At 40.7% G+C, this 25087-nt stretch overlaps 3 protein-coding genes across 3 annotated transcripts; all 3 read left to right on the plus strand.

Annotated features, from left to right (window-relative positions):
• Window positions 1–172: 172 nt before the first annotated feature.
• LOC137867895 (B-cell receptor CD22-like) lies at window positions 173–5829 on the plus strand. Its single transcript, XM_068704353.1, has 6 exons — window positions 173–317; window positions 3752–4012; window positions 4213–4294; window positions 4390–4450; window positions 4914–5080; window positions 5177–5829. Exons 1-6 carry the CDS (start codon window positions 173–175, stop codon window positions 5247–5249), a joined length of 789 nt encoding a protein of 262 aa, XP_068560454.1. The 3' UTR covers window positions 5250–5829.
• A 1713-nt stretch (window positions 5830–7542) lies between these two features.
• Window positions 7543–17878, plus strand: LOC137867896 (B-cell receptor CD22-like). The gene is made up of 11 exons (XM_068704354.1): window positions 7543–7597; window positions 9448–9786; window positions 10957–11172; window positions 12156–12416; window positions 13143–13403; window positions 13540–13800; window positions 14170–14251; window positions 14359–14428; window positions 15272–15453; window positions 16440–16541; window positions 16792–17878. Exons 1-10 carry the CDS (start codon window positions 7543–7545, stop codon window positions 16522–16524), a joined length of 1812 nt encoding a protein of 603 aa, XP_068560455.1. The 3' UTR covers window positions 16525–16541; window positions 16792–17878.
• Window positions 17879–19396: 1518 nt separating this feature from the next.
• On the plus strand, window positions 19397–24973 carry LOC137867897 (Schwann cell myelin protein-like). Its single transcript, XM_068704356.1, has 5 exons — window positions 19397–19485; window positions 19579–19643; window positions 23088–23309; window positions 24037–24297; window positions 24625–24973. The coding sequence occupies exons 2-5, from the start codon at window positions 19583–19585 to the stop codon at window positions 24798–24800; spliced, it is 720 nt and encodes a 239-aa protein (XP_068560457.1). The 5' UTR covers window positions 19397–19485; window positions 19579–19582; the 3' UTR covers window positions 24801–24973.
• Window positions 24974–25087: the final 114 nt, after the last annotated feature.

Below are 25087 nucleotides of genomic sequence, written 5' to 3' on the forward strand. Positions count from 1 at the left end.
CGGGTGCTAAGACTGAGAAACTGTGATTTATTTTTTTGTTGTTGTCATGATCACGGTCACTTGATCGCTGACTGTGCAGCCTGGAGACGGAAGCAGCAGGGGGCCGCTTCCAGGCCAAAGGGACTTGGGTTAGTGAAGACGGTGTCTCCCGTTGGCCAGGCCACCGCTCCAAATGTGCCACCTTGAAAGGATTGGTGTCGCTCACAGGAGAGGCAGAGGACCGGCGCACAGTGACGGTGGCTCGCAGTCCTTCATCCTCTCTAGTGCTCTGCCCTTTAGCGCCAAGTCTGCCTGTGATGCGAGTGCTGTGGTGAGAGGTATCGAAACGGGTTTGGTTCCCGCACCTCTCCACCGTGTTTATGTGCAGACCAAAGTGATTTACTGCTTTCTTCCCGTCGGCTCATGTTTTCCTGTCGATGGTGTGGATTTCATCATGAGAAACGATATATAGCGCGAGGTAAAGTGTTCCCTGCCCCTGAAGTTGTGGATGTCCCCATATCTGACTCTACGTCTGATCTAACTCAGAGCTACCCAGATGTGTTGGAAGTAGAGTGTGAGGACAGGTCTCTCCCTGTTAGTCGGTCGGTGAACGGCACCTTAAAAGACCCTGAAGGTGTAACAGAGACCGTTACTGATCCTGCAGTGTCACTGCTACGGACCCGTTCCGTCGTATGGAAGAGGGTATTATGTACTGTGTTGTGTCTTGTCAAAAAAACGGACCTTCTGCTGACAACAGCTAAAATAAAGTCTGCGGTACAATCTGCGGTCAGAAGACCTGTTGCTCCACATTCTGCTCCATCGAAGCTTAACTTGCACTAAAACGTACTAAAAGGAGTCGACCGCAAATGATCCAATAGCAGGACAGACTAGAGCAGCTTTCATCTGAATAGGGCAAAAACACACATCATGACCAATTACCTTAATTCTATTGTATGGTAAAGATTTTAAACAGCATAACTCACATTACTGTAATAGACATAAAATACAAAAAGAACTGTTATAACATGACTCTTACAAGTATCGACACCGTAAACACGTCTTCTACAAACTTCAGAACTTCAGATAGTCAAACACGCCTGTCTTATTTATTCTCACAACACCAAAATAGTATTCCGTGGTGAAACCTTTCCCACATCTCCTTTTTGAAACAGCCACTCTACAACTTCTCTAAACACAATCTAGCAAGAGGGAGAGGGAATCCAACTGACCGCTGTACAAAGTGGAACACGAGACCTGCTGCGTCAGTCACAGAACGGCTCCATGTAAAAACACAAATGTAGTTCACTTTTTACAGCGTTGTGTTCACAGAGCAGACACTGTGATGTGACTGAGGTCAGTGGTGTCAGGTCAGATTGACAGTTTTCAGCCTCATAACAACCTAAAAACAAACCAACTTCAATAAAAAAACCACATGAGGAGATTTAAAGCTTTAGTCTAGGAAGAGACGCCGCAATTTATACATATTTTCACAAAGTGTAATCATCTATAAGTTATGAACTATTAACAATTAAATCATGATGTGTGTGTGTATATATATACATACATATGTATATATATATATACATATATACACACACACACACACACACACACATATATACATATACACATACACATATATATATATATATACACACACATATATATACACATATATATATACATATATATATATATACATACATACATATATATGTATGTATATATATATATATATATATATATATATACATACATACATACATACATACATACATACATACATACATACATACATACATACATACATACATACATATATATATATATATATATATACACACAGTTGTGGTCAAAAGTTTACATACACTTGTAAAGAACATAATGTCATGGCTCTTTTGAGTTTCCCAGTTATTTCTACAACTCTGATTTTTCTCTGATAGAGTGATTGGAACAGATACTTCTTTGTCACAAAAAAAACATTCATGAAGTTTGGTTCTTTCATGACTTTATTATGTGTTAACAGAAAAAGTGATCAAATCTGCTGGGTCAAAAATATACATACAGCAGTGCTAATATTTGGTCACATGTCCCTTGGCCATTTTCACTTCAATTAGGCGCTTTTGGTAGCCATCCACAAGCTTCTGGCAAGCTTCTCGTTGAATCTTTGACCACTCCTCTTGACAGAATTGGTGCAGTTCAGTTAAATTTGATGGCTTTCTGACATGGACTTGTTTCTTCAGCATTGTCCACATGTTCTCAATGGGATTTTAAGTCAGGACTTTGGGAAGGCCATTCTAAAACCCTAATTCTAGCCTGATTTAGCCATTCCATTACCACTTTTGATGTGTGTTTGGGGTCATTGTCCTGTCGAAACACCCAACTGCGCCCAAGACCCAACCTTCGGGCTGATGATTTTAGGTTATCTTGAAGAATTTGAAGGTAATCCTCCTTCTTCATGATCCCATTTACTCTCTGCAAAGCACCAGTTCCATTGGCAGCAAAACAGCCCCACAGCATAATACTACCACCACCGTGCTTGACGGTAGGCATGGTGTTCTTAGGGTTAAAGGCCTCACCTTTTCTCCTCCAAACATATTGCTGGGCATTGTGGCCAAACAGCTCGATTTTTGTTTCGTCTGACCACAGAACTTTCCTCCAGAAGGTCTTATCTTTGTCCATGTGATCAGCAGCAAACTTCAGTCGAGCCTTAAGGTGCCGCTTTTGGAGCAAGGGCTTCCTTCTTGCACGGCAGCCTCTCAGTCCATGGAGATGCAAAACACACTTGACTGTGGACACTGACACCTGTGTTCCAGCAGCTTCTAATTCTTGGCAGATCTGCTTTTTGGTGGTTCTCGGTTGACTCTTCACCCTCCTGACCAATTTCCTCTCAGCAGCAGGTGATAGCTTGCGTTTTCTTCCTGATCGTGGCAGTGACAAAACAGTGCCATGCACTTTATACTTACAAACAATTGTTTGCACTGTTGCTCTTGGGACCTGCAGCTGCTTTGAAATGGCTCCAAGTGACTTTCCTGACTTGTTCAAGTCAATGATTCGCTTTTTCAGATCCATGCTGAGCTCCTTTGACTTTCCCATTGTAGCGTTTGTGGGCGTTTGTATCCAATGAGCCCTATTTAAATGGCCTCAGAGAAGTCACCAGCTGTAGTCACTCATAATCACTCACAAGAAGTTAAGAGGCCATGCTATGAAGCTCATTTCATTGACACAACTTTCTAAGTCACCAAAATTGCTAATTCATGTTGCTGTATGTATATTTTTGACCCAGCAGATTTTGTCACTTTTTCTGTTAACACATAATAAAGTCATGAAAGAACCAAACTTCATGAATGTTTTTTGTGACAAAGAAGTATCTGTTCCAATCACTCTATCAGAGAAAAATCAGAGTTGTAGAAATAACTGGAAACTCAAGAGAGCCATGACATTATGTTCTTTACAAGTGTATGTAAACTTTTGACCACAACTGTATATAACCAGTATAAGCTTTGTGGGTGTATGATAGGGAATTAATCAGTCCAACACGTTCGGGGTTTTCCTCATAACTTTAGTCAAGCTTCCACAGAACCGCACCAAGACAAGTCACACTCTCTCACTACTCTTCTTCTCCCGTCACCCTATCCCCATCACATCAAGCCCCCTAAACAGCGCCGACTAGTGGTCATATCTGATCATTCATATATATATATATTTAGAATATATAAAGGTAGTATTCTGATCTTAAAGTTGATTTATGTTCATATTTGATCTCTTCCAGATGCTCCAAAGCTTCCCTCTGTGTCAGTGAGTTCCTCTGCTGAGATAGTGGAGGGCAGTTCAGTGACTCTGACCTGTAGCAGTGATGCTAACCCAGCAGCTAACTACACCTGGTACAAGAAGGATGAAGACTCACCAAAAGCATCAGGACAGATCTTCATCATCACTGACTTCAGAGCTGAACACAGTGGGAGTTATTACTGTGAAGCCCAGAACAACAGAGGACGTAGTAACTCCACCTTACATCTGGCTGTTGTAGCAGGTGAGTTTCTCCACACTGCATCCGGAAGTCATAACACACCATATGGGTGTGATTGTGTTTGGGATGAGAAGATGCTGCTTGCTGATGGGTTTTACAGAGCCAGGGTCACATGTCGTTTGTCTTTTAGGACGGCCATTGTTCTTGATTCTCACAACTTCCTCTCTTTTCTTTTTGTCTTTCATTTTTTCACTGTTTTCTAGGAGCATGGAGATTAATAGCTGCTGCCACAGTTCCTGCGTTTTTTCTCGCAATCATACTCATCTCCGTCTTCCTCTGGACCATGTAAGCAGTTCTGTTTCATAATTGTTTTTTGCGTGAAGTTGAAGTCAAAATGTATTCATTGTAGTTTAACTTTTGAAATGAATTCTTCTGACCAGAAGGAGGAAGTCCTCCAAGCAACCGTCTGAGCGTGGAGAGAGACCAGACGACTGGGAACAGGTGAGGAAGAGGAGCGTGTCTAGTGTTTGATGGTTATTCATTTGTGCTTTAACCTCTGTGAAACAGTCACCGCGCTGTCGCTCTCTCTCTTTGTCTTTTTTTAAAAATGAGTCTGGATCCTGACTTTTTTAATGATATCAAACAAAGAGAGATGCTCTCCAAAATGGTCCTACATTGATACTAGAGTACCTCCTTATTTTGTGAACATCAGTTGAAGCAGCAAGTACAAAAAGGAACAGGAACCAGGAACCGTAAGTTCCTTTACTTTCAATAGGTACTGCCTACTGACCAGGGGAGCTGTTTCATACTTTAGACCCTGGTCCCTGCTGTCGAAATGCAGCGAGTTCCCCTAAAGGTTCCTAGTCCCGTGGGAAAGTTCCTGCAGTGGAAAAGGGGCGACACCGTGTCTGTGAGTGACAGGCCGTCCTCGCATGTAAAAAAAAGAATCTTATTTGTCCAACAGATGCACCCAGCGGAGGAGCAGGATGGACTTCACTATGCCAGTGTCCACTTTCACAAAAAGCAGGCCGATCCCGTCTACTCCAACATCGGACCGGCTCGGCCCGGACGATACGAAGACGCTGAGACGATCGTCTACGCCGCCGTGAAGTTTAAAGTCGCGGCCTCCAGGTGAGCCGCTCCTCACACAAGAACAACGAGCTAAATTAAATATTAAATTACATTTTATTCTCAGAATCCCCTCATTTCATTTATTTCCCCTCTCAGAACCAGAGATCTGGATGCTGCGGAGGATCCAGCTGCGTTGTACAGTACAGTCAACAAAAAGAGAAATCTCTAGTTTTCAATCCTCAGGACAGGCTTGACCAAGAATACAGCTGGACCATTCATAAAACACCTTTCAATGTACAAATGAATGCTGAATACATGGCATTGACAGTATATGCAATAGTGACCACATTATGATCTGTTTCTTATCACAGCTCAACCTGACAGCATCTTTGTCCACGCGGCCGATCTGCTCCCACAAATGGACTTTTCTGTCTTTGTTATAAATATATCGTTAGAATTAGTAAATTAAATACCAAAGTAGAACTTCTTACTACTTCAAAAAAAAAACAATTAAAGAAGCAGGAGGATTTGGGGGGAATGTGTAGTTGTAGTTTCCTTCTGCTGCCACTAGATGTAAGTAAAGACACATTTCAGCACATTCTACATTTTCTATTTCTTTTTACACATTTTTTGAATTATGTCTTCTGCTGTAACATTACCAAATTATCTTAATTTGCTGTTTTCTTTATTTCACATTATGTGGCCCACATGCTTTTATTCTGCTCCACTTTCATTCTCTGCCTTCTAATGTTAGAGTCAGAGTTGTGAACGCTTATTAAATCTTGTTTTGGTACAAGTTGTTCACGGTGCTTTGATGTGTGTGTGTTTTTTTTTAAAGCCCCTCACTTCCCAGTTGTGTTCTACTGTGGTTGAATAGAGAGGATGTACAGACCAGACATTCTTCTACTGTGGGTTTGGACCACAAACTCAACCAGCGCGAGGTTGGGGAGATGAAGACACAGCGGTCATCATTTTACCACAGAAACCAAAGGACGTGACGTGTTTCTGTCAAAGCGGTGATCTCCAGTCTGAAGTTGGTTTATTATTTTTTTAGGAGCGGCTTGTCACTTAAAGGAGAATAAAGAACAGCTGGTCCACCTTAAAAGTCATCCCACCTTAAGTGTGCCTGTGCTGCTGCTGTTGCTGTCCTCTTTAACGTTAATCAGAAGCGGCCTGACTTAGACGGAGGTACGTAGTGTGGGTCTCGTCGCGGGTCTCGAGGAGTTGTAGCATTTAATCACAGATGTTCACAGATGTTCACAGCTGTGACGTTACTGCTGACTTCAAACTCGCCGTCACACCGTCGCTCTCTGTCGCTGCCGACCCCTGATGGATTGAACCCGTTTGTGCGTCTGGTTATCAACTGAGTATTTTTTGGGGGAATACGGTCATTTTTCTGAGCTTTCCCACCAGTTGCAAAAAAAAGCAAGATGGCGACGGGCCAACACGCCGAGACTTCGATACAACCAGAGGAGCCGCCCCCTGCTGGTCAGCAGAGAGAATGCAGGTTTAAGGCACTTCTGCATCGTCTGAACGTTCGGAATCAGGATGGCAAACTTTATTACTCCTGACAACCTTGACAAAGGCAGCATGGACCACACTGTCACACCCCCCCCCCCACACACACACACACACTTAAAAAAAAGGAAGTGCAGATGTTCAGTTAAGCTCCGTGACTTAAAGTTCCCCCTCATAATCACGTATCACAATGTTCTGTGATCTGTACAGCAGACACCCTCTGTCCTGAGAACAACTCTATTGACGCTCAGTAATATCTACGCATAGTTGGATTGTAAACATATATGAAGAATGAGAATCCAGGAGGACATTGAGTAACTTCAGGTGTTATCTAATGCAGTGATTCTTAACCATAGGGCCGCGGGAATATTGTTTATCTCTTTATATTAATCCATAAATCAGAAAATACTGTCAACAGCCATAAAAAAACAACCATTTCCTCCATGTTTTTATTAATAAATGTATAGATGAGTGTGTGAGTGGTGTGTGGACAAAGCCCTCTGTAGAAAGCTTCAGCACACAGAGAGGAATGAAGGTGTGAAGTTTGGTGGATGTCAGAGGGTCACAACATGAACTAGTAGATATCACCATCAAACTTCACCACTTCATCACTCACATTAACATGAGTATTTTTTGTATTACAAGTTTTCTGAAATGTCATATTTAAATATGCAAATTAGGCGTTATGTAATGGTAAGTTTTGGTGAATTTAAGAGAATTTTTTAAAGAACTTGTCACACCTGTCTTTGTCTCCAGTACTGGTTCATGTAGAGTTGACAACACAATGAACTGGTTTGTTTTTTTAAGGTGTCTGATTTGGTTATTTAATGACCTCATGCTTTAATATTCTAAAGAGGAAGGAAGGTAGGCGGACTGTTTCTGTTTACAGCCTGATCCTCTGTCCTCGGTTGACTGACCACAGAGGACGGTGATCCATCGAGACCTCACGAGTCTCTCTTCGTCTCTCCTTTATTGACGTTTGGTTTTACTTTCTGCGATCAGCGATGGGTCCAACAGCAGCAGCCGGTGGATTTGTGGTCTTCCTTCTCTTTGTGCCAGGTACTGCACATCCACATTTACAGAAGATCAACTACATACCCTTTTTAAAACCGCTCGCCCATGACTCGTTGTTTCTTCCCGGACATCTCGAGTGTCTTCAACCCCAGTTTTCTGTGATGTCACATGGTTTGCACGAAAATAGCTCGAGTCCTTTTTCACTCGTGCATCTTTTTTTGTATTCTGTGACTTGAGAACAATTTACGTTTTTGTACAGTTTGAGATGATAAAATTTGTGAAAGCTGATCAGTTCTGAGATGCACTGCGATTGCGAGTATATGGACATTAAGCAAAACTTAATTGATTATATTGTTGATTTACACTCTTAATAGTTTAATCGTTTTTCACAAGCCAGGTTTCCAAACGAATGTTGAACACATTTTACAATTAGTAGACAATTAGTTTTTCTATCCACTACAGCTATGCAAATAGTACAACACAGTACTACAACAGTATAGTTCATAGAGCTAAACAGCTGGGTGCCATTAAAGCTTTGAGATCCGCATTAGAAATGGTCTGCCGGTGCCTTAGTTAAAATAGTTAAAATTATGTTAAATAATACAAAAAATACACAACAAATCTTTCCTACACAATTAACATTATTAAAACTATGTCAAAGTTATGACATCACTGGTGAAGCTTTTTGCTTTCTGCTGCTAAAAGAAGGAATCCTCTCGCTATTATGGATTTTCTTTGAGATCCATTTAAACGGGAACATGCAAACAACAGTCTAAAAGGTTAAACCTTTGCAGAAGAAGAGACTAACGAGTTGACTGTTGCACTTCTGCTTGTCTTAACTTGTCTTAACCACCATCAAGTCATTATTCTCTGTTTCCACATTTCATTTTTTTCTCCTACAGAGAGAGACAGATTTAACACTCAGGGACTCAAACGTCCAAATTATTGCGGACAGTGGTCCAGACTTTTAAAGGCTTGACACAGCTGTGTCAGCACAGATGTGTTGCTGCGTGTCAGCAGTGGGAGGAGGCTTCCTAACTAATGTAATCCCTAAAGAGTTCATCAAAATTATTGTTACTATTATTAAAACTGCTTCCCTTTCAACTCCTCTTTAGTTGTCCGTGCCAAACCAGCTCAGTGACATATGTCCATGCTCTGCAGCGTCACCAGTAATTTGCCTATCTGTTATCTGCATGCTATCGGCTCGCTGTTTTGCATTTCGCTGCGGTTTCCTCCAACCGACAGTCTGACCACAACCTAAACCACGACTACAAACATGCATGCACTCTGAGGGAGTTACAGGAAAGCTTTCTCTCTATGAACGGATTGTTTGACGTCCTCGGCGAGACTAACTGTCCTAAAGCCTGTGCGCATTTTCCACCGTTTTCCTTCTGTGCTGTAAATTACGAAACAAATTTTTGGCTAAGCAAATACTTCTACCCGGTGAGAAATTTGCTTAATGCAAAATTACGACACCAGCTTTATAGCTTTTATTGACGTTTTCAACAGGAAGCAAACACATGCAAATAAAAAAGGAACATGATGCAGAAAGAGGTAATAAATCAAGTGAGAAGTAAAGTCTTCTATACAGTCTGACTTCTCTTTGCGACCGAAGGAGTCACCCCCTGCTGGTCAGTAGAGAGAATGCAGCATTGGGTTCACTTCTCAGAACCGTAGGTTGCCGCCTGCGTTGAACTAACGGACGCGCTGCAGACTTGACGTCTCTTCTCATTGATGCTCGTTGGCCGGAGCTGCAGAGCAAAGTGACGGGAAAGAAGCTTGAGTCATTCTGTGAAATTAAGTTCAGATCTCCAGCAGGATTCCATGATGAAGCACTTGTGGTCTTTCTCCTCTTATGGATCTGATTGTGGTTTCTGATGTGCTCTGTGTTACAGTGGTGCAGGGTCAGGCTTGGGGAGTGATTTACTCCTCTGAGGACATCTGTGCCACCAGAGGATCAACAGTGAACATGAGCTGCACCTTCACACACCCATCCCATGTAACCGTAAGAGAAAAATTCTGGCATACTAAAGAAGTAAATGGGGAGAGTTTTGATCTGATGGGCGACTCAGACTACACAGATCGTGTGGAGTATATCTGTGACACCAAACACTGCACTCTGAGAATCGTAGACCTGAAGGACAGCGACGCAACAACGTACAAGTTCAGGTTCATTGGAAAACAGTCGGGTGAGAAATGGACTGGTGAACCTGGAGTCAAACTGGATGTCACAGGTAACATGAAAGTGTACCTCCAACACACACACACATGTATTAATAATGGTAATCTATTTAAATATTTTTATTTTTATTTAATTTAATTATTTATTAATTTATTTTACTTTAATTATCATTCCTTTATTATATCTGTGTGTTCTTCTTTTTTCCCCCTTCTCTTCATATGTGTGTGTGTGTGTGTGTGTGTGTGTGTGTGTGTGCGTTTATATACTGTGTATATGTATATATATATATATATATATATATATATATATACATACAGATGTTAGGACCTTTACATTTTTTCAAAACAAAATTTTGCATGTATTTATATATGTGTATATCTATCTGTGTATATATATACTGTATATATATATATATATATATATATATATATATATATATATATATATATATATATATATATATATATATATATATACATACAGATGTTAGGACCTTTACATTTTTTCAAAACAAAATTTTGCATGTATTTATATATGTGTATATCTATCTGTGTATATATATACTGTATATATATATATATATATATATATATATATATATATATATATATATATATACTGTATATATATATATATATATATATATATATATATATATATATACACAGATAGATATTATATTCATATATACTGTATTCGTATATACTGTATTCATAGTGTGTATTCTTATATTACCACCTGGCCTCATTCAACACCCCTCACTCTCCCAATAAAGAGATCACATCAGGTGGACACACACAAACATTTAGCTGGACCTTCGTTTCTCACTTTTCTACATTACATTACAGTCATTTAGCAGACGCTTTTATCCAAAGCGACTTATAATTCAGATTCTCTCACATTCATACCGTAGGCACAGATACGGGAGCTATTTTCGGCGTTTAGTGTCTTCCTCAAGGACACATCAGCATGCGACTAGTGGAGCTGGAGCCACAGTCGCCCACACTACTTCTACTCTTCAGTCTAACCCTAAGTTATACTCCTCAGTTTGCTTTTATCCCTGTCCTAAAATAAACATAAAGGTGTATTAATGTTGTTGAGGACTTGTATATTAGCTCATGTGTACGTTGACAGAACCCGTTTGGACTTCCAACGTCTTTACTATTGTTGACGTGTGTGTTTCCAGTAACCACTGACTAGATGTCCTTCCTCACGTATCCAGTTCTGCAGATGCATGTGACCAGAGTGACGATCAACATCTCTCACACCGAGGCAGAGCTGAGTTGTAGCAGCACATGCGGTCGTCCTTCCTACGTCTGGTTCAAGAACGGACAGAAAGTTCCAGAGGAAGCTGCTTTTTACACGGCCCATTTGAAACCTGGAGACGGCATCTCCTGTGCTCTGAAAGGACACGAGGATCACCGCTTACCTCCGCTGTGTGAGTTTGCGTCACGGCGTTGCAAAAAATAAAAAAGGGCGGCCGCAGAACCAGGGGGCGACTCCTCTGGTTGTATAGAAGTCTAGTCTAAAATGACTCTTCTCTCTTGATTTATTCCCTCAGTAAACATTGTAAACATGAGTTTATGGTCTCAATCTCTAGTTTACAGTCTTCTTCAATACAGCATGATGTTCATTTAGTACATTATGGAACATTTAGAGTCAAACACACCAGAAAGCAGGGGATGATTTAGGGGCGGGGCTTACTGTGATTGAAAGGTCTCTAGAAGAGACGTATACTCCTCCGCATTCCAAATATGGTTACCCTGCATTAATTAGTTGCAAAACAACAACATAATCCAAGATGGCGGCGGTGAAATTGCCAAACTCCAGGCTTCATAACTGCAGTCCAGAAACCAATGGGCGACGTCACGATGACTACGCCCACATCTTATATACAGTCTATGGCCACAACACCACGTTTTGTAGAAAATCTTAATTTTATGTGTAGCTTCATATTTGGAATGAAGGTTTAATCCATTGATAACCATATCTTGTGGGGTTGATAATAATAATAATGAAGGTGTATTTTTATAGCTTCTCAAAAGGAGCAGCAATTACAAAGTGCTTTTCAAGGTGGAAGAACAAAGGATAGAATACAATGCAGATACATGTTTGCACATGTCTGATTTAAAAACTATCCGAACGTGTTCTGCAAAATACAACTAGCCTACAAGTCGGATCTAACAGGATGTAACTATTTCTTTGACTTCCTGTATATTCTTTTGAGGGCTGCTAGAAACTGTCCGCCTTGACCGCCTGATACTTTCCAGGCGAGGCGCAGTTCATCTTGAATACTGTCACATTTTTTTACCCAAAGGTATCAATTTGGGAATTCAAACTCGGAGCAAACGGCTGTTCATTTATGTATGAATTGTTGTGTGTTCATCTTGTAAAGTTGTATTGTTTTTTGTTCTCCTCCAGATGCTCCAAAGTCTCCCTCTGTGTCAGTGAGTCCCTCTGCTGAAGTCATGGAGGACAGTTCAGTGAATCTGACCTGTAGCGGTGATGCTAACATCGTAGCTAATTACACCTGGTACAAGGAAGATGAAAATAAATCTCTCAGTAAAGAACCTCATCTTGTCTTCAGCTCCATCCAGTCCTCTGACTCTGGACAGTATTACTGTAGAGCTGTGAACCAGCTGGGGATGAAGAGATCTGAATCCATCTCTATTGATGTGAAATGTGAGTGAAGCATCTTATTGGGTAAAAAAGAAGCTTGGTTTTATCCGTCATAGATGTTTGAGGGGCAATTTATGTCAGCCTTGCCATCACTGCTGTCGCTCTATTGGTGGCGTATTAAGGTCTAGTGTGTAAGATTTGGCGACATCTAGCTGCAAGGTTGCAGATTGCAACCGACTGAAATTTTTCCCATCTCGAAGCGTGTTCAGTTTGGTTTTGTCCGCTCTGGGCTTCTGTAGAAACATGGGAGCCTCCGTGAAGACGAACTGCTGCGTATACCGTAGATATAAACGGCTCATTCTAAGCCAATGAAAACGCAACGGTTCTTATTTTCAGGGAATTTTGCACTAAAAGAACATATTTATTTATATTATATTACATCTAAATACTACACACTCCACCTTTTTAAGTGAATGAAATTGATTATACACAGATAAACCCCTTGAGATGCACCATCTCATTTTCAAGGAGGTCCCAAATTGATTAGAAAGAAGAACATGATGGCATTACTGAAAACATTGGCGGTCTGAAGTTGAGATGAGAAAAAAAAACACAAATAATGGCAGATAACTGATATTTAAAGTTCATTTGTCAATCAGAAGGGGCTCAAAACACACCAACTTCTCCAAATACAATCAGGGACTATTTAAGAGATCTAAATATATGTGGCACTAAATCAACACATCTGCCTTTTGAGGTTAATTTTATAGTTTCATGTCTATCTTCCAGATGCTCCGAAAAATGTCTCTGTGTCAGTGAGTCCCTCTGGTGAGATAGTGGAGGGCAGTTCAGTGATTCTGACCTGCAGCAGTGATGCTAACCCAGCAGCTAGCTACATCTGGTACAAGAAGAACCAAATAAAGCTTCAGGGTCCAGAAGGTGTTTATCGTTTCACCTCCATCAGTTCTGAGGACAGAGGGATCTACTACTGCAAGTCTGAGAATCAATATGGAAGGATCACGTCTTCAGAACAATTCATAGATGTCCAGTGTGAGTATTACATTGTAAAGCCAACCATCTACTCTTTGGAAGCTTGGTTGGACTTTTCTTGGTCTAAGCTTATATGGCATGTTAGGAGTTGTTTTTAAGCTAAGTGTAATTTACTTCACTTCTGTGTTTTTTCTAGATGCTCCAAAGCTTCCCTCTGTGTCAGTGAGTCCTTCTGCTGAGATAGTGGAGGGCAGTTCAGTGACTCTGACCTGTAGCAGTGATGCTAACCCAGCAGCTAACTACACCTGGTACAAGGAGGGTGAAGACTCACCAAAAACATCAGGACAGACCTTCAACATCACTGACTTCAGAGCTGAACACAGTGGGAGTTATTACTGTGAAGCCCAGAACAACAGAGGACGTCATAGATCCACCGTACATCTGGCTGTTTTGGCTGGTAAGTCTTTCCACTGCATCTGATGCTCTGGAGGTTCATTTTCAATTTGTAGTTTTATATCCCAAAATTATGCTGACTCAAATTAAATTTGTTTATGTATGCAATAGTACTCCAAAGACCTGTAGCAGATTTTAATGTGTAACATTGTTGGAGTTTTCTTTCAATGTTGGCTATAGTCGGGATTAACATGAATTAACTTCAGTTGTAAGAATATCCAATCTTGAAGTTCTCTATTTACTAATTAAGATATATGATATATGGACAGTATATACTGTATATATATATATATATATTTTTTTAATTTATTTATTTTTTTTATTTAGCTGTAACATCCCAATTAACTGTTTTCATTTGATTCCAATGTTCCAGAAGGATGGATATTAATAGCAGCTGGAACAGTCTCTGCTATTTTAATTCTTGTCATTCTCGTCTCTGTGTCACTGTGGATTAGGTGAGTTGTAAATCCTTGTTTGTTGAAACATTGGATGTTCATTTCAAACAGTCAAGCGTACTTATTTGTCCATTTGTTTTTGTTTTTTCATTTATCTTCCCAACCAGGAAAAAGAGGGCCTCTAAGGAACCACCTGAGCCTACAAATAAACCAGACAACAGAGCACAGGTGAGGAAGGTCGGTTTTGGTACAAAAGAGCTCATTTCTCAAAGCACTGGAAAAGTACTGATAGTATGTTTCTAGAAGAACAAAGTATCAGTTATTGTTTTGTTTGACCAGGTTACCAGTTTCTGATTCATTCCTCATGTTATGCATCCTCAATATTTTTCAGACTTTCACCCTGTTGTTAAGTAACCGACAGAAAACTGATTGATTGAAATATTCATTAATAGTTCATATTCCCAAAGTTCAACATTTCTTCTGTTGAAATAATACTTCCTGCTGGTGCTTTAACCATCTGAACCACAAAGCCTTCTGCCAGGTTTGAAAAACCTGTTTTTTAAAAAACAATTTTTCACAGCCAGAAGCTATAGAAACAGATGTTAACTTTGGATTTCCAACTTACCAATGGCCCTTGAACACGTCAAGTGCGGTAAACGCTTCCTTCAGGAAAAGCAACTAAATCAAAGCTTGAAATGGGGATATTTCATCAAAAACACTGTATTCTACATGTCTTATTTAAAATGTCACCCCAAATTAACCATTTGCACTAACCAGATTCAGTAAAAACATAAAATTATTCGCATGATTGGTTGGACTGAGACAAATACAGTATGTGACAAAACCTTGACTGAACTGCAGCCTGCTGGACACTGTAGAGGTTGTAAGTAGAGGTTATAAAAGTAGTTCAATATCTATAGCACGTGGAGCCCAAATTCATCAACCTCAATAAAAACATAGGGTCCAGATGCCAGATTGCAAGATCGCATCCCACGCATTCCACCTTTTCATTACAGTTGAGTGTCAGCTACACAATTGTACACAAACTTACAAATAATATTATTTGTCTAACATCTATAGAAACAACCAGCAGAGAAGAAGGAAGGCCTTCACTATGCCTGCATCAACTTCTCTAAGAAACAAGCAGATCCTCTCTACTCGAATATCACACCATCTCAGGCCCCAAGACACAAAAAGGAAGAGAACGTGGACAGTGTTGAGTACGCTACTGTCAAATTCAACAGTGGCAATACACTCCCAGGGTGAGCAGCTCTTCACACAGGAACATTATCCTCATTAGTAGACTACAGATTAAAGGTCTAGAAGGTGTTTGAGTGTCCTGGCCTTTTATTTAGAATTGACCAGGACGTTATCTTTTGGATTCAGCTGCTGTGTTGTGCCCACAAAGTATAGTTTGTGTTTATGGTGACATATATCTTAACCCCTCCTTGCCAGCGGTGGCCTCTATCACCACTACCCTTTGAATTGACCATTCAACCACCAGTTATAAACAATTAAACTCATTACATTTCCCCATATGCAGATGATTGCATTTTTGTATCTATCTAAACCTTTACAATTCTTCCTTGACTGATGGATTCTCTGGTCACATTTGGTAAGCTTTCAAGATATGAAGTCTTCCACAAAATTCCATATGGCGAATCGGATACTGACAGTTTGGCTAGCTAGCTAAAGTTGCTATGTAACGTTAGCTTGTGAAGTTGAAAGTGTGAGGGTAAAGTACACGGATCTCAGACCTGATGTTTTCCTGTAGCGTGTTCAAGTTTTAACCAACAAAGGTCACTTGTGAGCTTTTCCAAACATTTTATCTGTTTCCAACAGAACCATCGCACTGTAACTGTAATTTAAGAACATCTTAGAAATAGATTTTAACTAAAGATCCTGACACTTAGGTCCGTAGGGGGGTTAACTTTTGCTCGTCAGGCCGCCAGGCTTGCAATACACTGCAAGAAAATTAAAGATTGATAATAGTCAATGCTCGTAGAATGCTCCTGACTAGGAAGAGATCATTTCACAGTCCGGACAGAAAGAGAACAACCACAGTGAGCTTTAAATCAACGTACATATGAGCATGTGAGTGTTGTCCTAAGATTCACAATTTGTCAAGCCGATCATTAGATATCCAATTGCATATTTGATAAACCGTTAGGGTCGCGTTTTATGGCTACTGTTTCACTACTTGTTTCATGGCATTTCAAAATGGTATTCGTCCCCTCACATTTCTCAGAAACAGTCAGGAAACTGGAGATGATCCAGATGTATTGTACAGCACAGTCAACACAACCTCTGAAAAACAAGACCAGAATCTCTAATCTCCTCTTCAAACACGGTAATTATTAATTTTCTTAAATTTTTACATTGAAATGTTGTTTCTCAGGAGAGACGTGTATAGACGAAACATTTTTAGAAGCAAATTTACTAATTTGAACTAAACGTGCAACAGTGTTCACTCTGTTTTCTTTCACCCAGCATAGCATGACTTTAACGAGAGTGTCATGACAGAGTGCAATGGACAGTGAATATGATTTGTCAAACATGTTTCTGTGGTCACCTTACGAATGTAACTCCGATCTTCACAGGTCTTTTTTTTAAGCTCTCGTTTTGGGGTTCCTCAACTCCTCAGTGCAATGCGACTGCGAACGCACAATCGAAGCCAGCGGTATCACCATCGGGAGCTGAAGCCGGGGTCTGCAGATCAACAGTCTCCACCCGCTCAGTGTGACATACAATAATGAGAAGTTGTTAGCAAAGAGTTTCGTAATTATTTTTAATATATAATGCATCTGGCTGTGGGAATATCCCTGGATGCTGGTTGTATAAAGCGTATTATTTCATACATTTAATCTTGGTCCAAATATACTGTTTCTGTATAATGGATTTAAGGCTCTCTACTGTAAGCCAACATAACAAATGATTTATTCTTTCTTGGTTTCAGCAAGTTTGTTTTCCATGCACTGGGAAAGAGATGCTGGTCTTTAAGACTAGTGGAAAGAAAACTTGCACAATACAGATTTAAGTGGTTATTTTATTACTTTATTGATCTGTAGATTTTAACATTTTAAAATAATTATCTTTATGTTTTTTAAGTAATCAACCGGTGAAGTTTCATGGTGATATCTATTAGTTAATCAATTTACCCTATTCACCTGTAGTGTCTCCAAGCGTATTATATTCTTAAAAACATGGCAAACATGTATTTTTTACGGGTGTTGACAGTATTTTCTGATTTATAGAGTGCTAAAAAGAGAAATCAAAAATGTCCTCTGTTAAAACCTTTGACTCTAATATATCATCAAAATTAAACCAGAATGTTGAATCCATGTTTAGATTTATCTTCTGAAAATCTGCACATATTTGATAAGCAAATGCCTCATTTGCATATTTAAAAAAAATCTGTATCAGTAAGTGGACAGGTGAAAAGTGAAAAACCAAAGTACAATCCGCAGTGGTGAAATGTACTTGAGTACTGTAGTTAAGTACCTTTTTAAAATAGTTGTACTTTACTTCTTTTAAAGCTTTTAAAAATGAAATCAACGATTAATTATCATATATCACTAAATGTTAAGCTACATATAGACAGCAGTATATACAGTAAAGTAATTAAAATGAGTCCCATTTTAACCAGCTGCAACATTACACTAATGAACACAATAATGCATCACTAATTATAATTCAATAATATAATATGTATGATTCTGGAATGAGCCATTCTGCATAATGAATACTTGTTTACTTTGACTTGAGTAAGAGTTGCTGTAACAGTTGTTTCTTACACTGTGGTATTGCTAGTTTTACTGAAATAAAAGATTTGTATTTCTTTCGATTCTTAGAATCTGCTATTTAAAAAATAACATCTAGTTGTAATTCCACACGGCTGCCACTAGATACCGATAAGGAGCAACATTTCAACTCTGAAATCCTGTCGAGTACATTTCACTCTTGATATATATTATATATTTGTTTCCCTCTTTTAAAACAGTTTAACAGTCAGTCAAGTAACTAATGTGGTTCTTACTTTTTTTTCTATTTTATTTGAAAGGCACCATGTACAGTTTTTTCTTTTAAAGTCACCATTTAATGAGACCAGAATATGCATAATCTTTAAGATAATTCACATCTGTATTCCCTTTGGCATTTGATCATGAGATGTGAATCTATCTGATTTCATCCTCCATAATCACTTGAACTTATTACATTAATTAAATCAGTCAGTATAACTGTAATCTACAATATTCATATTTGGTGAATTAAAGCTGCTATAAGGAACTTTCTCCTTGTTTATTTTGGCGGGCCTTGTGGACTAAAGCGGTAGTGTTTCCGAGTCCCTTTAGAAAACCTCTAATTTTACCGCAGCAGGTTCTGACAGTCTGCGTCCTCTCAGTCCTGGTTCTGGTTCTCCCGTTGCCTCCCTTTCCCTCCAGCGGGCCCAGCAATACAGCCTGGGTCTCCAGCAGCGTGGTGTTCTCTACTGCTTCTCTTCCGATTCCATAAAGACGTTGGAGTTGGGCTTCCTTTGTTGAAAGTTGCTCAGTGGACCTTGAAGCCAAAAAGGCTCGACTGCAGAGTGATAGAATGTATCTGGATCTTCAGGGGATGTTCCGCATTCATGGACCCGTAGAACAAGCGCTCGCTCTCGGGCTCATGGACAATTTTTGAAGGCCAACAGGAAGTTAGCATCGTACTGGTTCTCTCGACAAAAAGCCAACGGGATACTTTCATTGGATTTTGGATCATTCCAGAAAATAAACTCTGTGGCAAACGAACGTAAAACGAGTAAAAGACTTAGAATACAAATCGTTTTACTGATGAAATGTGGAAATAAGGAACACAAGGTGAGTTTAAATGTGTCTAAACAATCATTGATTGATGGTAGAATGTTTCGGTGTTGATTTTCCTCTAGTGTGGCTTCATCTCTCTGATGATCGACACTCTGCTCTTCATCCTGTTCAGTTAAACTGTTCAGAGGTTGATTATGTACCTTCTGTTTGACACCCTGCCTCTGAGCACATCTGTCTCATTCTCTCTTCTCTTTCTCAATATTCTTTCCTGGTGTCGGTGCAAAACAGGTTCGGTGTCTTATTCATCGTTTTAAAGTTTATAGAGTTTGAAAAACACAACTTAATCGCATTGTGGGTTGTTACCGGCGTTTTGCTCACTGTGAATACTAATGATCAAAGGAGGAAGGAAATCGAGCTGCTTATCTGCCTGATATCAGTCTTCTGCTTACTGACAGCAGAGGAAGTGTATATTTAAAGACGACGTCTTTCTTCTTTGTAAGTAGAAGCAGCTTATTAATGTGCCTGTTTTTGTATACCTCTTGTGTACATTATTTAATCTGCTGACATGTTTTATCTTCTCGCATACAGAGAGATGAGAGGAGCAGCTATGAGTTTATCTGCGGCGGCGAGCGTCTTCCTGCTCTCTGTGTCAGGTACTGAACAACTACATTTATCGCACTAAAAGAGGGGAATCTGGGAAAATGTGGGTCTTGTAAAAACACGCTGAAGATCACAAGCAAGTGGATCAGAGTCGTGAAGGCAAACCTTCCCAGAAACGCTGAAAATGTGAATTTTGTGTAGAGACATTGAGCATTTCTTTAAACAGTTTTTCTTTGTTTCCATTGGTAATGGATGATCAGTGATGTCTTGTTTCGTGTTGCCAGCGTCTTTGACATGCTGTAAACTGAGAATATTGTGGCTTTTATTCATGACCTGGTCCCTCCTCACCCTGTGACAACCTCTCGCCCTGTTTAATCTGTGATAAACAGCCTCATGTGGCTGACGATTAGTTTCCATCTACTTTTATCAGATTTCAATAGTTTGTTTTTTTGGAGGGTTGCTGGACTCACAGTGAAACACATTCTGACTGAACTTGTCTTCTCTCGTCGTACATCTGCACTCCACCCTGCTCGTTCCTTCCGTTCTCTGACCTCAGTGAGGTATTTCCACGCTCTGTGATGGAAGCAGCTTTTATCTCGTCTTTATATCACAGCTGCTGTGAACGGTTTCCTTCACCTCTGCATTTACTTTTAGATTGAGCAGAAACCTGACCACAGCGTGAACAGAGAGGAAACGAACCAAGAAAAGCACCGACTAATTAATATTACCCCGACTAATTTAGTCTTCCTCTCACACAAAGTAATACAAAATAAAATAATACATTTTAATAGGAGTTAGAAAGTGCCAAATGTGTGTGTTTGTGTGTGTGTGTGTGTGTGTGTGTGTGTGTGTGTGTATGTATATATATATATATATATATATATATATATATATATATATATATATATTCTCTCTCTCTCTCTCTCTCTCTCTCTCTCTGGTGGAGAGCGTGGTGGTAGAGAGCGTGGTGAGCGTTGCTAAATGTTTGGTGATTTATTTCTCAAACTTTTCATCTTTTTTCATCCATAGTTCATTGTGTGACTGACTTGTGGTGATATTTTGTGAGATCAGTGGTATTTTGGCGGACAGAGATCCGTGTTTCTTGTCGGGGATGGCGTCCTCTGAGATGCCGTCCCTGTCTTTGAGACATGGAGTTCGGGTTCAGCCCGACCCGTGTGTCCCGGTAGAGGCGGTTCTCCTGGCTGTGGGGGACCGTGTGGGACACGTTAACCTGAGCTATGCCTCCAGGATGAACAGAGGTGTGGTGGTGTTTCTAAAAGAGGAGCGTTTTGTGGCGGAATTAAAATCGAGCTGCGTCACAATGAACGGCGTGTATCTGCAGGTTTCCCCGCTCGCAGTGCCCTCCACCCGGGTCACCGTCTCCAGTGTTCCCCCGTTCATCTCCAACCAGGTGTTGGAGTGGGAGCTGCAGCGCTTCGGGAAGCTGGCGAGCAGCTTCAGAACTGTGGGTCTGGGCTGTAAAAACGACAAACTGAAACATGTCCTGTCCTTCAGGAGACAGGTGTTCATGTTCCTTACCGGTCCTTCTCAGACACTGGAGGTCTCCTTTAGGGTGAAACACGGGGAGGGACACTACATGCTGTACGCTAGCACAGGTAGCATCAGGTGCTTTGAGTGTGGGGATGTGGGGCACAAGCGGACCGCTTGTCCTCGCAGGCCGGCCGAAGGGCGCCCCGAGCCGGGGGCCGTACCGGCGGAGGAGCTCGATCACACCGGGGCTCCGCTGAATGACGAGCCGGCGGAAGCCGCTGCTCCGGGGGGGGGGGCGATGATCCGCCGACCGAGGAGGAACACAGCGGGCAGACGAACAATCAGGTCGGGGAACAGAGAGCTGATTCATGCGGAGAAAAAAGTATAGATGAGAACTCAGCTGTTCTGAGTCTCACAACAGAGGGAAGGAAAGTAGCAGAGGAAGCACTGACAGCAGGAGCAGACGAAGGAATCAGGGAAAGTGGAGCAGGCAGCAGTAAAGGGCCGACAGCTGAAGCTGACCAAGGTCAGGCTGCTGGTCCAGAGCAGGCTGACGGTGCAGAGGACAGCAGCTCTCGGACTGAGCGACCGGAGCCAGAGGACAGCGTGGAGGAGGCAGCCTCCACACGTGATGAACCCAGTGGGTCCAACAGCCAGGTGTCCTGTGAAGAGGACATGGAGGATGACTCTGAGTTAAAAATGTCTTCTAGTGGAACCTCCAGCATAAACATAGACCTGTATACACTGGAAGAAATCAACTCTTATCTGGATCAAACGTATAATAAGAAATCTGTCAGAATAAGTGATCACTTCAGTGACGTCACCAAATTCCTTCGATCAGTCCACACATGGAGGCACCTTCTGGAGGAGAAGAAGCGTTTCCGCCTTAAAAAGCAGATCACTCTCCTTCACAAAGCACAGAGAGGTAGAACTGTTCAACAGACTAAACCCTGATGATCATGGTCTCCACAGTGTTTGCATCTCTGTCCTGCTCTCTGTCTCTCTGCTCTGACCCTCAAAGCAGAGCCTCAACATCACACCGTTGAACATCACCGGTGGAGAGATGGACAGAACCGGGCCTCAGTACCTGAAGTCTCCACTGAAGTCAAAGCCACTGAGATGCTCTGGGCAGCGTCTCCTCATGGAGGTGTGAGCGTTGCTTTAAACAGCTGCAGGCTGTAGCCAGAAGAAGCTCTGGAAGCTGCTTCGCTCCATCCAGCTCAGCTTCTGGGGGTCGTCCACAAGAAAGGGAACCGGACTGCGGATCGGATGCAGACCTGGTCTTGCTGGACGACGTTAAAGAAGAAGAATTCTGCTGATGGGAACCGATGAACCGCGGTGCCTTCAGGGGACGATCCGGTCTAACGGATTGGAAACTATTGGACGATGAAATCTAAGACTTTTCTTGAGTCTGTTGTACTTTTTGATATTTAGTTCAGGTTGAAAGTTCAACTTTGACTGATGACTGAAGTAAAAAGCTGAGTTTCATGTTTGATATGTATGTTTCTGTGGTTGAAGGAGTTGTTTTATTTTTTATTTATTTGAATTGATGACGTGACAGTGATCTGTTCTGGATCAATAAAAGGAATTTAAAAATCAAAAATCAAATCTCTCTCTCTGTCTCTCTCTCGCTCTCTCTCTCTCTGTCTCTTTCTCTGTCTCTGTCTCTTTCTCTTTCTCTCTCTCTCTCGCTCGCAAGTATTTTATAAAAAATACTTCTCTTGCCATGGAAAAATGTGTACAATATCTAATTTTTTTTGTTTGCATATAAGATGCATTTTCAGGCTTTTTTTTGTAACCTTTTTTTGAATGAATGGACCAAATCCAAACCATCCAGACACTTTATTGCAGTTCAGTTGCATGATTAAGACAATGACAATGACAATGACAATGACTACAAACAGTTGATCTGATAATGATGTTGAAGCTTGTCCAGGTCACCTTTCACCAAATCACTGATAACAAACCTTTGAATACGCTTCCTGATGTGCTCTGTTGTGTTTCAGTGATTCAGGCTCAGGATGTCTGGGGAGTGGCTTACACTTCTACTCAGATTTGTGCCGTAAAAAGATCAACAGTGGAAATACGCTGCAACTACTCACACCCATCCACAATAAATGGCCTTAAAACCCAAGTTGAGGAAAAATTTTGGTTCACTAAAACAAGTAATGATGTTTATGTGGATCTGAGAACAGACCCAGAGTATTCAGGTCGTGTGACGTCTCACTGTGAAAACAAAGTCTGCATTCTGAAGATCAGAGACCCGAGAGACAGAGACTCAGCTGAGTACAAGTTCAGGTTCACAACAAACCAACCAGATGGGAAATATTTTGGTTCACCTGGAGTCACTCTGTCTGTCACAGGTAACATTTTCATCTGAACATTTAGTAATTTAGTTTTCAACGTCTTTTGAACGTCTTGTGTGTTTATATGTGTGTGTATAGATGAAGATGTCTGTTCCTTATTCACATATTCAGATCTCCAGATCCAGGTGAGCAGATTACATGTCTACGGGTCATATAACCATGTGTTGAAGTGTCAGAGCAGCTGTCGTCCACCTGGTCATCATCACTACATCTGGTACAAGAATAGACAGAACATCCAGACACAAACGTCTATTTCGTATTCAGGCTACTTTAATCCTGCAGACAATGTTTCCTGTGCTGTTAGAGGATATGAGGCCTTCCCCTCTCCTCCAGTGTGTGAGTTTACTGACAGTGTTCCACTGACATTTACTCTGCATTTCATTCTTCATGATTTGGTGGGTTGGACATTATTGACTCTCAGACAACATCATTGGTAAAGTCTCATTTAATATATATTTATTTGTGAAGCGTTACGTACCTTACTTACATATAACTTTTACTCTGGTAGTTATCAGCTATGCTTCTCCAAGTTGCAGCTTTTTAATGAACCCCAGCTAAATAAGTTAATGTTTATTCATATCTCCTCCAGATGCTCCAAAGCTTCCCTCTGTGTCAGTGAGTTCCTCTGCTGAGATAGTGGAGGGCAGTTCAGTGATTCTGACCTGTAGCAGTGATGCTAACCCAGCAGCTAACTACATCTGGTACAAGGAGAACCAAATAAAGCTTCAAGGTCCAGAAGGTGTTTATCGTTTCACCTCCATCAGCTCTGAGGACAGAGGGATCTACTACTGCAAGTCTGAGAATAAACATGGATGGATCCACTCTACGTCTCTCGTATTAGATGTTCAGTGTGAGTACAAAACATCAGCACATCTGGTGTCCTGGTGACCCAGCAGTGTTGTTGTTCCAGTGTTGTTGTTCCATGTTCCATGTAGCCACACCTGGTTCACATGTTACTTCTTTGGAACAGAACTCTTATTAAAACTCCCAGAAGTGATGTGAAGTTAATGTTGACTGTAATCTTTTTGTGAAGGTTGATAAGACCATAGCTCTAAAAGGTTTTTGTTCACAAAATACATGAACCTAATTCAAAATGCATGTGACAAAGCCATGTTATGATTTATTACATACATCAACATCTAATGTGAATGTCTTAAGTCTCTCTTTTCCCCTCCAGATCCTCCAAGGCTTCCCTCTGTGTCAATGAGTTCCTCTGGTGAGATAGTGGAGGGCAGTTCAGTGACTCTGACCTGTAGCAGTGATGCTACAGGTCACAGGCTACAGGCTACAGATGCTATTGGAGGGGAACATGTGTTTGCTGATCTAGTTGTAGTTTCCAACTGTTGCCACTAGATAGTAGTAAAGAGCTATATTTCACTAATAACAGAGAATGTACATTCATGTATTTACAATATATCTCCTCAACGTTCTTCTTCTTCCATGTTTTATCCCAACTGGTTTTATTGGGAGTCAGATATCAGTATTAATGTACTCATTTAGTAAATCTTTTGTACTTCCTCACCTGCTCATTGCACTCATCTACATGCTTATTTTATATATTTCTCTATTTGTATTTATATGTATTGATATTTTACATGAATGGTTCTGTCTTACTTAAATAAAACACTGATAATAGTCAT

This window comes from Cebidichthys violaceus, unplaced genomic scaffold (genome assembly GCF_023349555.1).
Source record: "Cebidichthys violaceus isolate CVI_PGR_0920_01 unplaced genomic scaffold, fCebVio1.0.p SCAF_90, whole genome shotgun sequence".
Lineage (NCBI taxonomy): Eukaryota > Metazoa > Chordata > Actinopteri > Perciformes > Stichaeidae > Cebidichthys > Cebidichthys violaceus.